General features: G+C 25.9%; 1 protein-coding gene across 2 annotated transcripts; it reads left to right on the top strand.

Annotated features, from left to right (window-relative positions):
• Positions 1 to 2,698: 2,698 nt before the first annotated feature.
• On the top strand, positions 2,699 to 13,278 carry LOC100168911 (regulation of nuclear pre-mRNA domain-containing protein 2). Of its 2 annotated transcripts, XM_029486589.1 has the most exons (9): positions 2,699 to 3,375; positions 3,962 to 4,112; positions 5,097 to 5,226; positions 5,559 to 5,734; positions 5,795 to 6,104; positions 6,175 to 6,335; positions 6,393 to 6,576; positions 6,745 to 7,579; positions 13,147 to 13,278. In XM_029486589.1, coding segments are annotated over exons 1-9 (2,226 nt in total). In that variant the 5' UTR covers positions 2,699 to 3,097; the 3' UTR covers positions 13,148 to 13,278. The 2 variants fall into 2 exon arrangements, with proteins under 2 accessions (XP_029342449.1, XP_001943661.1); XM_001943626.5 differs by lacking the exon at positions 13,147 to 13,278 and having other exon boundaries at positions 6,745 to 7,690.
• Positions 13,279 to 13,545: the final 267 nt, after the last annotated feature.

Raw genomic sequence — 13,545 nt, 5'->3', positions numbered from 1 at the left:
GATATTTATATTGTTTGCAGTCTGCTCCAAAACGTGATGAAAGCAAATGACGACATAACATTATAATTGTGTTTGTAAGACCAATACATTCTTCGTCATGTTCAGAATCAAAAATATAGTAGGTATAGGTATCTAGATATTATATAATAATTCAATCTGGCAAATTTTAGGTTAATATAAAATTCTAATTTTGTTACATTAATTTGAACGAGCCAAATAATATTTTAATTTCAGAATACACTAAATCTACCTAAATGTACATATTTTGAAACAAATACACAACAATAATAATAGATAATAAATTTGCTTCTGTGATTAAGTATAAATGCACGTCCTATATTATTATCATTATATGAGTATACAATACTATGTCAGGTGATAATTTATGACGTGGTTAATTAATGAATCGATTATAATTCAAGCTGGCTGCTTAAGGGTGGACAGATTTATGCTGCCAGCCATTGTAGTATAAAATTAAGTTAAATTAAATTATTTTATTTCTCATTGAATTGGTATCATAATGTTTTCATTGTCTGATATTCAACTTGACTAGTTATAAATTCAATAAATAAATATCAGAATATTTAAATGTAATTTTATTTATTAACCGTTACTATGCTCAAAACCAAACTGTCCAAAATAAATAATAAAACTAGGTATATATATACCGGGTGATTCTTTTATTAAACAACACTCATTATTTCAAAAAGTATAAATTATTTTAAAAATATTTTTTCACATACTTCCGAGTCGCTTATAAAACAACGTTTTTATTAAAAAATTATATTTTTTAATATTTTTTATCCTTATAATTTTTTAAGTTTTACTTTTTTGAATGACAACATAGGGTTTTAATTTCATATTCCAAAGCAGAATATTTTTCTTAATATTTTGATACATGAAAATCGAATTTGGGGCGAATAGTTTATGAGTTATAAATATTCAAAGTTTAGATGAGCGGAGTGGAGTTGTATACGGGGTTATCCCGCGAAATGTTTGTCCACTTCTCCGCTCATCCATGTGTTACCAAATATAAATCGTTTATGAAATAACTCCTATGTGATTTCTTTATTTAAAACGTTTTTCGCGTTTCCTGAAAACTACGCTTTTTTCACATAGGAGGTTTATTCCCGCGAACGACGCTATGACAAAAAAGATAGAGAATAATATTTTTGAGAGAATGACATATCGATTTTATCTTTTATAATTATTTGACTTTGTATTCGACTTTCAAAATAAATAAAAAAAATGTTGTAAATTTAAATGATGTTTAAATTGTCTTGAGACAATATTTAGACAAATCGATATGTCATTCTCTATCTTTTTTGTCATGGGTGACTTTACTCTAAGATTACTTAAACACATAGAAAAAATGATTTTGCATAAATCACTTGGTATAATATTATTATTGTTGACAATTTTTTAGGGCATATTCTACTTAGAACACCTTGGTAGTGGACCACCATAATCCACATCGCTTAACTTAACTTGAAATACTTGTAAAGTTTAAACTAGCGCCCGCCGCCGCCCATTATATTGCAAAATTAAATTTTTTGAGAGTTCCAGGCAATGCTTTTAAAGTACATAATCCGTTTTATATGTCAGAGAATTGAAAAACTTAAACTTTTGTTTAGTTATTTTTTTTGTAGTTTTTTGAGTAGGTATTTATTATATTTATTAGGTCATTTTGTAGGCGGCATACCGGAAGTGCTGCAAAAGTATTAATGGAAAAATGAAAAAAAAAAAGATAATTTTGGTCATTTTTAGTGCATATTTATAATTTATATAATTGACGGACCACAATAATTATAAGTAATATAACTATAACATGCGTCCTATATATACAGATTATAGTTTGGTCTCCGTTTCTTTAATTTTAGATTCTGAGCGAAACGACGAATGTATTGACTTTACAATCTATATATCGTGTTTTTTTTTATTTATTTATTTTAATTTTTCTTGTGTCTGTTACACACTTACACCGTTTTGGGCAGTAACACTGCTTGGATTTTCTTCAACAGCATCTTATTCGATGGGAAAGTAAATCTAGTTGGTGCAATTCTTCACAATTTGAAATTCTCAATACTTTTCAAAAGTGCAGGGAAAAACAAAACAAAAATTAAGGAAAAACTGAAATATTTACGCAAAATCGATTTTGATTTTTGGTGTAACTATAAAACAAATAACCGTAGATACAGGATATTTTCACTGAATATTTTATTATAGCATTTATATTGACATTTATTTTACACAATAACATTTTCAAAATATTTTGACTAGTTTTGAGCGGTTTACCGACATTTTTTCATGTGTTTGACCATTTTTTGCCGACCAGTGTTGGCAACACTGTGTTACCGTGACCCGATAGTAACCTACAACATAAGACATAAAAGTAATATTACTCTATGGTTTAGGGCACGATTTAAGATATACTAAATGCTATATATCTTAAATCGGGGGTTTAAGACAGATCTTATTATCTTACACCATGCCTACTGTACAGCAGAGCGACATTCGCGGCTCGTAGTTTGATGGTGACCATTACTGCCAATCTCAAGGAGTTGAAAAATAGTTTTCCCGCCTATTGTACACAACAACGCGGCTGTCAGCTGAACATATTACGATATTATCCTCCATGCAAATTGATTAAACTTATCGTGTTATGTACCCCATTGCATGTCTTGCCAAACTATTTAACTATTATAGTAATATACCATCGATAATACTATGCCTGTTTAGTGTGTACATAGTATACAACATTATAATTTCTTACCATTTTCGAGGTACTTGTGTTCAAAATTCAAATATTCCTGTTGAGCTGTAGGCGTTCAACTATTAAATTTGCTTCCACTTATATTCGGTTTATTAATATGAATTAAAATATCCATAGCTTAATAATTGTATTGTCGCGGCCTCGAGTATGATTCAATAGTTTTAATAATGTCGGTTTCTTGTCCAACTGAATACCTATAAGTTGGATTGTTTTTTTTCTTTTCAAGCCGTTTGACGAAATAGGTTTATTTACTTCGAATACTTGATTTTCATTGGCTAAACATGCAGTTAATGCTATAATTATATTCGTGCAACAGTCGCAAAAATGATAGAATATTCAGATGCAGAATTTGAAAAGAAGCTAATGCTTTTAAAAGACACTCAGGATGCAATTCAATCATTGTCTGCATGGTGCCTTAAACGACATGAACATTACAAAAGCATTATCACTATCTGGTTAAAAGCTATTAGGAAGGTGAAGATCGAGAAACGTTTGACTTTGTTTTATTTAGCCAACGATGTTATACAATACAGTAAGAAAAAGAATTACAAGTTTATTGATGGATGGGCAACTGCTATTCAAAAAGCTATCCCCTATGTCAGGTAAGTTATACTAATTACTACATTTCAATATTAATAACAAGTAACAATATAATGCAGTTAACATTAAAATTGATTAGAAATAAAATTAAGTAGTATCCAGATATCACCTACCTATTATATTTTTTCTGCTCAACATTATTAAAAAACTATATTCTTAATAACCATTTATTACTTTCAGTTTATACTATTTTTTTTTCAAATTAAATATTAAAAATGTGTCAGCATACCTATATATTGCATGCCCATATACATTAATAGTTATACATTTCTATTTGTGGTTGTAATTAGTTAAATTTATTTCCAGTCTTCTCTGCTGTCTGATAAGAGAAGGTTTTGTAATAGTTGCGGTTTTAAACGCCGATATTTTGTTTTTGTTGTCAACTTATAAGTGTGTAGAACCGTGTTCAATCGGAACTCTAAAGCTTTGAGATTGGTGTGGACATTTTTTAATTGAGTTTTTATCCAGTTATGAAATTTGTACTTAAAATAAAACTACCTATTTAAATATTTATTTCAAAATAGGTATATATAATCTCATATTAAAAATGTCGCCATATTTCATGTTTTATTTTCACTATTTTTTTAGAGATGAAAAAATACAATCTAAAATTTCAAGAATTATTAAAATTTGGGAAGAACGGGGTGTATATGATGATAGTTATTTAGCTGATTTAACTGGTTTATTAACTACACCAATTCAGAAATTAAAATTAGCTGATCCGGTACAAGAGTTTCAAGTGAGTACTTTATTGAATGTAAGAGTTAAAATTAACACTCAGTTTATACACTATCATGTGTACCGTAATTTAATATAATTTCTCCTGCTCCAATTTTAATTTTATGAGGATGCCGAACCAGTATGTGTTTTCTCTATGTCACAAAACCGTACAAGGCAATTTTTGTGTTCGATCTGTATTAATTTTAAAGCGTGTTATAACGCTATAATATTATTCATATTTATAAATTTTATCTTACTACATATTTTGCTTTTATTTAAAACTACTTTAATACATATTACTTATTAGTGAATGAATAAAAAAATTATGATTAAAAAAATTAAGATTACATTATTATAAAAATTATTACATATTAATTAAAAATTATTGCATATTAATAAAAAATTATATATTACATATCGGGGAGTGTATTTATACCTCATACTACAATAACAATAATAACGATAAATGTAGAATAAGATCAATTTTTTTGTACGTATACATATTATAAGGCATGAATGAAACCAGTGATAACCAACAAAAATATCTAATTTATAAAAACCAATTTATTTCTAATTTTTAATCAAAAATGTTCAATTCCTATCATTTTTTTTTATTATGAAATTTGAGTTTTATAAACGAAGGGGTGAGTCTGATTAGTTATAACCAAACTTTTTATAATGTATTTGGATAAGTCCGGACCGTCCCAAACGATTTTAAGTCTAATAAGCAACAACCATATATCTGTGCGTCTTAAAAGCGTCGTCTACTGTATTTGTGTATGTTGTATCTGGTTGGTTGTCCTCCAAATTACTCAGCTATATTGTTAATTTTTTGGTCTACAACTGATATTTACTTCTCACAGGATATTATATATTATTAATTATTACTTCTTACTGATTTTATAGTAGTTTTTACATGCATTTTAAAAATGTGAATTTTTATAGTTATTTAAATGTATTTATTAGTAAATAATTGTGTTAAATATATTATGGTTATTCTTAGATACATGCATTAGCGGTTAAAATACGTTCTTGTGTTAAACTGGAACAGATTACAGACTTGAAGATGAAAAATTTAAGAGAAGCTAATCTACCTCTTACTAATAATGAAGCTATACAGAACATGTTAAAAGGTAATATTGTTGTACTGCGGCATATTCTAGTTGCTTGGTGTATAGACCTAAAATGTTTTATTGTTGTCTACAGAGATTTATAATTTATATAATTTTATGAACTTTAATATTTCATTTTCTAAAAATAAATATGATTATTGTACTTCTTTGTTTTAAGACTGGCCCTTCTTGTGCAAGCACAGATGTATACTATTTAGCAATGTAATTCAAATTATAATGATGCTATTGTGTTATTATAAAATATAAAAGTTATATTGCTATTTTTAGTCTTGTCCTGTAAAATTGATTAATATCCATTATAAAAAATTTTACAAACTAATGTTTTTTTTTAGATCGAACACGAAGTCACGAGTTTTTGAATGAATTAAATGATGGTATGTCAAAAATTGAAAGCTACATTAAATGCCTCAAACGAGAAACTATTGATCGTGCTCAACTAATTGATGCTTTAGAAGTCGCTACATCTTATTATGAAGAACAAAATGGCGAAGTTACAACTGTTGCTCAAGTAAAAAAATATATTTGCTTATATGCTATAACAGAAAACTAATTTAAGAAAGAATTTCAGGCATATTTCAACTACACTAAAAGAGTAAAACTTTTAAAAAGCAAATTGGAATCTTTAGTTGATTCTATGCCAACAGATAGTCCAATGCCTTCACCTGATATTAATGCACCATCCCCTTCAACATCTTCAGTCTCTATTGAAGACTTAAACATACACAATATCAATTATGATACTGTATTAAATTCTGATAAATATATGATGAATTCTTCAATGGAAAATAGCATTAATGACACTGATATTTATGTGCCCACTACAGTTATCAATAATATTAAGTCATATATTGCTCCTGACACGTATACTACTGTTCAAGGTATGTCAAATTACATTTTTTAGACAGTCAAATTTGTTGTGTTTTTTTTTAATATTTGATTATTATTTAGAATTGTATGATCCAGCTTCTGTAAGTTTTCCAGCAATAGAAAATCAAGATCAACAATCATTAACTAGCCAGTTTCCATATGATGCTCCATCACCACCTCCAGATGAGACTTTTGCATATTCAGCTTTTCCTAATCAAACAAATGTTTCATATACTAATGATGTATGTATATCTCTCATTTTTTGTACTATAATATGTATAATAATTTTTTTTTTACAGATGAATAATCAAAATAAAAGTTCTACATATTCTACAAGTAGTTATGAAGCTTATGTACCTACTCCGATGTCATCTAGTCAGCAATTTATAACGACTGAATTCTCTAATAATATGATACCTCCTACTAACTCGTCATCTCTTATAAATGAAAATACTATACCAGTATCTCATGTTCCACAAACGGGTAATTTAAATTCATTGCAATAGTTTTCAATTTTTGGTCTTTTTCATTCAATGTTTAATCAATGTTTGTAAGAAAACAAAAGTTTCTTAATTTTATTCTATAAAATATTCAGCCAGCACTTAACCTTCTAATTATCATAAGATAATTAATTTTGTCCAACATTTTCAGCTTGGGATGTAACTGTACATAGTGATTGGTCAACAAATGACACACCAGCATCACCGCCTTTTCATGAAAAAATCTCCTATCAAAATACTCCCATTATCAGTAAAACTGATGGAGGGCCAGGAATCGATCACTGTGTTTTAGCGTCAAAAATAATAGATAGAGATGAAAGAGTTTCTCAAGAAATTATATCTAAAAATTCTGATATTGACCACAGAAACTTAATTAGTTTGACACATTCTCCTCATATGAATTCGTCAATAGTATCTGTTGATGTTGATTACCGAGCATTTCCTGGTATTCCTATGCCACCATCACCACCAGCTTTGCTTATGGAAGCAGTCAGTAAACCACCAAAAGATAATGTAGAAAGTGTTGATATGGATTTGAGTGACGATGATGAAAAGCCTAAATCAAGCAATGATCAAAAACATGAACATCATGCACTCTTACCTCCACCACTTCCTCCACCAATGCCTTTCGACTTTGACCAACAAAGTGTACCAGATATTACAAACCATTGGGAGCAACCTCCTCTACCATGGAGTAATGATAGACCCGGTTTTAATGAAAGCCAGTGGAATATAGAACAATCTGATCAATGGAAACATCCTATCCAGTGGGAACAAGAGCAAAGTGATTCAAACTTTGTACATAATCAGCCTCCACTTCAGTGGCCTCAAAATGTTCAGAGGAGCCAATCCAAAGGAGACTTTAGGCCAAAATGGAAGAGAGGAATTAGTAATTGGCCAAGAGGCCCTAGAAATTTCATTCCCCATTCTAGACCAACTGGTAGATGGAATCAGGGACCACGTTTTGGACCGAGGAATCAACCTTGGTAAGTGAACTGTTTTAAGTTAGTCTTAGACTGAAATAAGAGAATGTATATTTTTATAATTTAATAACACTAAGAATTGCTGTTGTTAATATCAAGGAACTACACTTTAAGTTGCTTGAACATTTTTGTTTCATTGTTATGTATTTGTATACTAATAATTTAAGTTGATTATTATTTACAAAAATGTAATGTTTATCAATTACATTAAAAAGGATTTTTTATATATATTTGTTATTACTTTGACAATTGTATCATACCTGTCAGCACTTAAATTGACCATGAATCTCGTTTTTTCATTGTTTTATTTTTTAATTACTCAAAATAAATTAATATTTTAATTAATATTGCATATTTTAGTAATTAAAATTCAAAATAAATGCATAGTTTATTTATTTAATCAGAGTTATGAGCGTTATTAAGTGCAATTTATTCTTATGAATTTAAAAATGTATTACTAATAATTATTAATTAATATTATGTCCAACTATTCTGCAATTTATGTGTTAAACAAATTAATGTTAGTATAAAAAACATTTTTTAATTAATAAATGAAAATAAAATGTAAAGTGTACATTGAAATATTTGGTTTGTCAAGTGTTATCAATTTCATCTAATAATGTGCTTAATATTATAATATTTCTTAATGTGTCTCTAATAAAACGAAATACTCGTTTCTGTGTTATTGTTAAATTTCATACTTTAAATAGAAAAGAATCAACACTTATAATTAAATATTAATTGGGTGGATTTTTTTATCTCTGAAGAATGCAAAGTTGAATAACTAATAATAATTGTTTCTTTAGATCTAGTAATTGATGCTTTATAAAGGGTTACAAATAATTATAAACCTCTATTCTTACACAAGTCATAATCAGTTGCCATTTATCTAACTTGGTAGGGCAAATTATACATGAATACTAAATATAAGTACAGTTGAGTATTAATGAAATTCGAATTTTCGAGGAGAAAAAATAAGTAAATTTGACTTATGTATTTTAGATTCTGAGCGGAGCAAGAAAACTAGTGGTTTTACAATGATGTTTTTTTTTTTTTTATCCTGTATACAAAATTTCTACCAGAAGGAGTGCTTTGATTTCAACATATAGTATCTTATCTTTTAGCAAATTGGATCAAAATGGTACTTTAGAAAGGACATTTTTGGATTTTATCCATAGTTATTCAATGCCACGAGAAAAACCACCTAAAAATGGAATTTTAATTTCTAACGCTTTGTTTATCACCATAGAACTGAATAAAAAATTATAATATTATAATATTAATCCAACTTACATGATTTAATAAATAATAACAATATAAAATATCCAGACTGACTAACCGTCTCCGCTCAGAATTGTTTTTCTAATTCAAGTTAAATATAATCCATTATACAGTTTGTAACCTACTGTACAGCAGAGCGACATCCACTTACCGCTTTTTTTTTTTTTATTTATATACCTCAAACAAAACTTAAAAACACTTAAAAGGCTAAGAAAAAAAATTGAGTTGTTGAGGTTCGAATTATCGAGACTTGGCTGTACAATTATTTATATACTCATCTTTACAGTGATCATAATTTAAATGATTAAACTACTTAAATCATAATTACCTAAATGTAATAAATGCATTCTACTCATTTTTTTTTTTAGTATTTAAATAATTCATATTAGAGTCAGAAATATTGTTTGATTATTCTCATTGAATTGCATTATTATAACATTAATGCAATTATGTGCGAGTCATTGTGTCATTCTATATATTTCAATATGCTCCTGTGTTTGATCATAGTTTGGTTTATGGAAACAGTTTTAATATCTTTGTTATTTTACTAATACATATTTTGTCATAATTTTTGATTTATTTTAATTAGCATTTTATTATGTAAATAGTTTTCATGATGAATTGGTTTTTATTAAATTACCAACTGGAGGATTAACATTTCATATTAATTGATGCTGTAATTATGTATTTTATTAGTGTTCTAATGTTGTATGTGTCCATAGTGCTTTATCTTATCATTCTCGTTGTTATGAAATACTCATTAGGTAACTGATCATCTACAATTTAGCCAGAAACGTGGAACTATGATTTTGACGAAGAATGAAAGTGAGATCGTTCATTTATATTCTATATAAATGTCTAGTTAATAGTTAATGTTTTGCATTTTTTTAAACTATTATTCAATGTATATTAATTGTGTTACTAGTGATACATTTGTAGTACTATATACAACCGCAATTTGGTGGAAAGGCTCAGCCATTGGAATACCTTGGTTATTATTTAACTACCATTTTTAATTATGTATACTTAATACATGACATATTTTTTTATATATACACGTCATGTATATTATATTGTATTAATGTACAGTACAATACATTTTAAAATAATTTACAATCACTCAAAATTAAATATTGTTTTATGAACAAAATAAACCTTTAAGTAAAGTTCTCAAATTGTGCCTCAAATAAATATTATGTACAAATAAATATACATTAAAATATTGTTTATAACTTGTATTCCATTGTTTTATTAGTATATCATAATATAAAGTGTATGATTATCCTACAGAAATTATTGTTTAGTATATTGTATCCTATTGTTTACAATTGTAATTTTGTTTTCAAATCATGAAAGTCCCAGCGTAAGTTGAATAAAGTTCAAGGTAGATACTTCATTAATTAATTTTTTAAATAATATTGCAGACAAACTCACTTAAATTAGTATGAGGACCAATATAAAGATTATAACAGTTTATCCCTACCATCATAAATTGTATCTTATTTATCTTATGTTGTCTCCGTCTTAAGAATTTATCAAATTTGCGGTCAGCAGAACTACTCTTGTATTGTTAGGTTGAATATGCGATTGCATTCCTATTATCAATCTTAAATTTAAGAACATTATATGTGTTTGTACATAGGCTTTTTTTATAAAATCTTAATTTTTCTGTGGAATATGAGCATTTTTAAATTGTAATATTCTGCATGCTCATAACATTTAACCTTAATAATGGCTATCAACAATGAATAATTGCAATTTTTAAAAGCAATTTATTATTATTAATGAAATGTATTTTGTAAATGTTAAATTATGTTAAAATATAATAGAAGAAAGTAATTAATTAAAAACGCATTAGTTTTAATTAAAATCAATGAAATGTAAATTAATGGTTGACATATTATAATTTAATTGTGCAACAAACTGACCATTAGTATTATTAATAAATAATAATATTTAAATATAAATTGTAAAAGTAAAAAGACTAAAATATTAAAAACTTAATTATTGGTTAGGTTAACCTATGGCCAGTTCCACACAGAAACAACAATGTTAAAATTGTAAAACCAATTAGATAGTCATGTCTATGATGGGAAATTGAGTTTATCTTATTGTTTTACTATTTTTTACGTTAGTAAAATTAATTAAAAACATAATTTTGAAAAATGACGTTACACATTTATACAAATTGCAAATTATAATCATAAGGTTTATAATTATTATATTAAATGTTAATTAAATCATCAAATTAAGATATATTAATGGATGAAAATATGTATGTATCATGTTTATAAATGTATTGTAAATATTATACAAAATTTATTTAAACTTGTTTGTTTTTGTTTACCTAAAACTATTTAGGTACTTGTTCTCCATACAAAATATAATTTGAATTCATTGAAATGTAGTGATGTATTCAAATGAGTGGATGATGCAGACTGTCAACTGATTTGGAGAGAATAAAATAATGTCCATTTTTAAATATTTTTTGTTTTGACTTTATGTAAATTAACAGTAATGTTATATATTTATTTAAGTTTCATTTCTGGTCACTGATAAGAACCATACTGTAATCTCTTTAAAATTTGTTTCAATTTAACACTTTCTGCGTTTGTCAATATTTTCTATAGTTGTCTATAATGTCAACAATAATAAAATTTAAATTTTATATAGTCTATAATATACATATCATACTTTAATGATACATATTTAATAAGCTTATAATATCATACCTTTAAATAAATAAGAATATTTATTTTATTCAAAAGCTAATACCAACAAATAATTATATACCTATACATTATACGGAGAGTAGCAGAAAGAATTCAAATGAAATAACTTGTTCTAATCAATATTTTTAAATTGTTTTTCTATAAAATGTATTGATACACGTTTAATATAGCTTTTATTTTTTTAATACTGAAAATAAATATATTTAAAATGATTAAATTTTTTTTTTTAATTTGTAAATAGCTAATTTTTAAATCTGGTTTTTAGAAAACTTGATTGTAAAAATATTTATTGAAGTCTATGGTTTATTTATTGTGATTTTTAAAAAAAAAAAATTTAAGTAAGACTTATTAATTTGAAAAATAATACCTTTTTAAAAAAAATATTTAGATTTAATAACTGGGTCTACTTAATTTATTAAAAATACTGAGATTTCAAAACAATCTTAAAAAATAAACTGCATGATTTAAATAAATATTTTTACACTTAACATTTTTCCTAATACAAAATTTACAAATTAGCTATTTTTAATTTTTAAAAACAATTTATATCAAATTTAAAATTGTTACTTTCAGTAATAAAAAATAAAAAATGTACATTATATCTGTAGCGCATGAATCAATAAATTATATATAAATTAAAAAATTAAAAAGTGGGTATTGATTAGAACAAAAGTTAAATTTAATTTGTCAGGTCTTCCTATTACATTCTGTATAATATATATTGTAGGTACCTACTACAAATATTTAATCAATTTAATATTTATTATGTTTAAGTATGTACATTATTCTTTTTAAGTTTTGATACCACCCTCCACCCTATACATTTATGATACTCGAATACATTTCTCCATGGGCACACACTACACATTTTACCATTTTTCATGACTATATGTATTATTTATCCATTTTCGCTATTTAATGACTCGTCACCAACAATAATATATTGTATACTGAGGGGTTTTTTTTAATAGACCAAAAATGTTTATACCTCGTAAAATACTATTAGTTTTTGGGTTGTTGATTTTAACAATTTATTAATATACATATTATGTACCCTCCTAAATTATTTACACTAAGTATTATAATATTTGTTTTCTTTCTCATATTTGTTACAATTTTATATGCTATAAGTTTTCAATTTTTAATTTTTTAATTTATAGTCATAAACTCTAACACTAATTTCCTCACACTAATTTTCTGAAATAATGATAGATACTTGATAGGTTATAATATATCATAGTTAAATATGAATCTGGTATAATTTTAAAATTCCTTGTACTTAAATATTAATTATATTATATTATAATAATCCCCCCCAAATTCTTCAATCACGAGTAATAACAAATAATTTGAATAATATATGTACATGTGCATTGTAATAGTCATGTTTAATAACTAAAACAAGTCTAGGTATACAATTTAACTGCCAACTTAACATTATGTTGTACATCATTGCATAATTACTTACAATAAATATTAATATTTTAAATGTAAATATAAAGATTAAACAAACAATTATAAACTGATTTATAACAATATTGTATATTTTGTTTTCAGATTATGGAACCATAAAAAACGACCAAAATACCAAATTGAAAATCAGTTATTTGTCTTAAAATAACATCCTGTTCATTTGTAAGTAATTTATAACTACAACTACATACCTACATGTTAAAATTAAATATTACCTAATTATATAGATTTAATATTTATATTAGGTTATTGGTGTATACATTATAACTTAAAATGTATGTTTTTTTTTTTTTTTTAAATTACTATAAAATTATTTTATTGATCAACATTAAATAATATTAAACATTTTTTAAACTTATACTTGAGTACACTTTAATTTTAACTTCATTTTCTCAAGGATAGTGCACAATTTAGTTAATAACTTGTTATTTATTAAATAGGTAATGTTAATTATTATTTTTCCCTCAACTAGGTCTTCTAATA

The sequence above is a fragment of the Acyrthosiphon pisum genome, chromosome A1 (assembly GCF_005508785.2).
Source record: "Acyrthosiphon pisum isolate AL4f chromosome A1, pea_aphid_22Mar2018_4r6ur, whole genome shotgun sequence".
In the NCBI taxonomy this organism is placed as follows: Eukaryota; Metazoa; Arthropoda; class Insecta; order Hemiptera; family Aphididae; genus Acyrthosiphon; species Acyrthosiphon pisum.
This window is presented reverse-complemented; position numbering and strand designations above follow the sequence as displayed.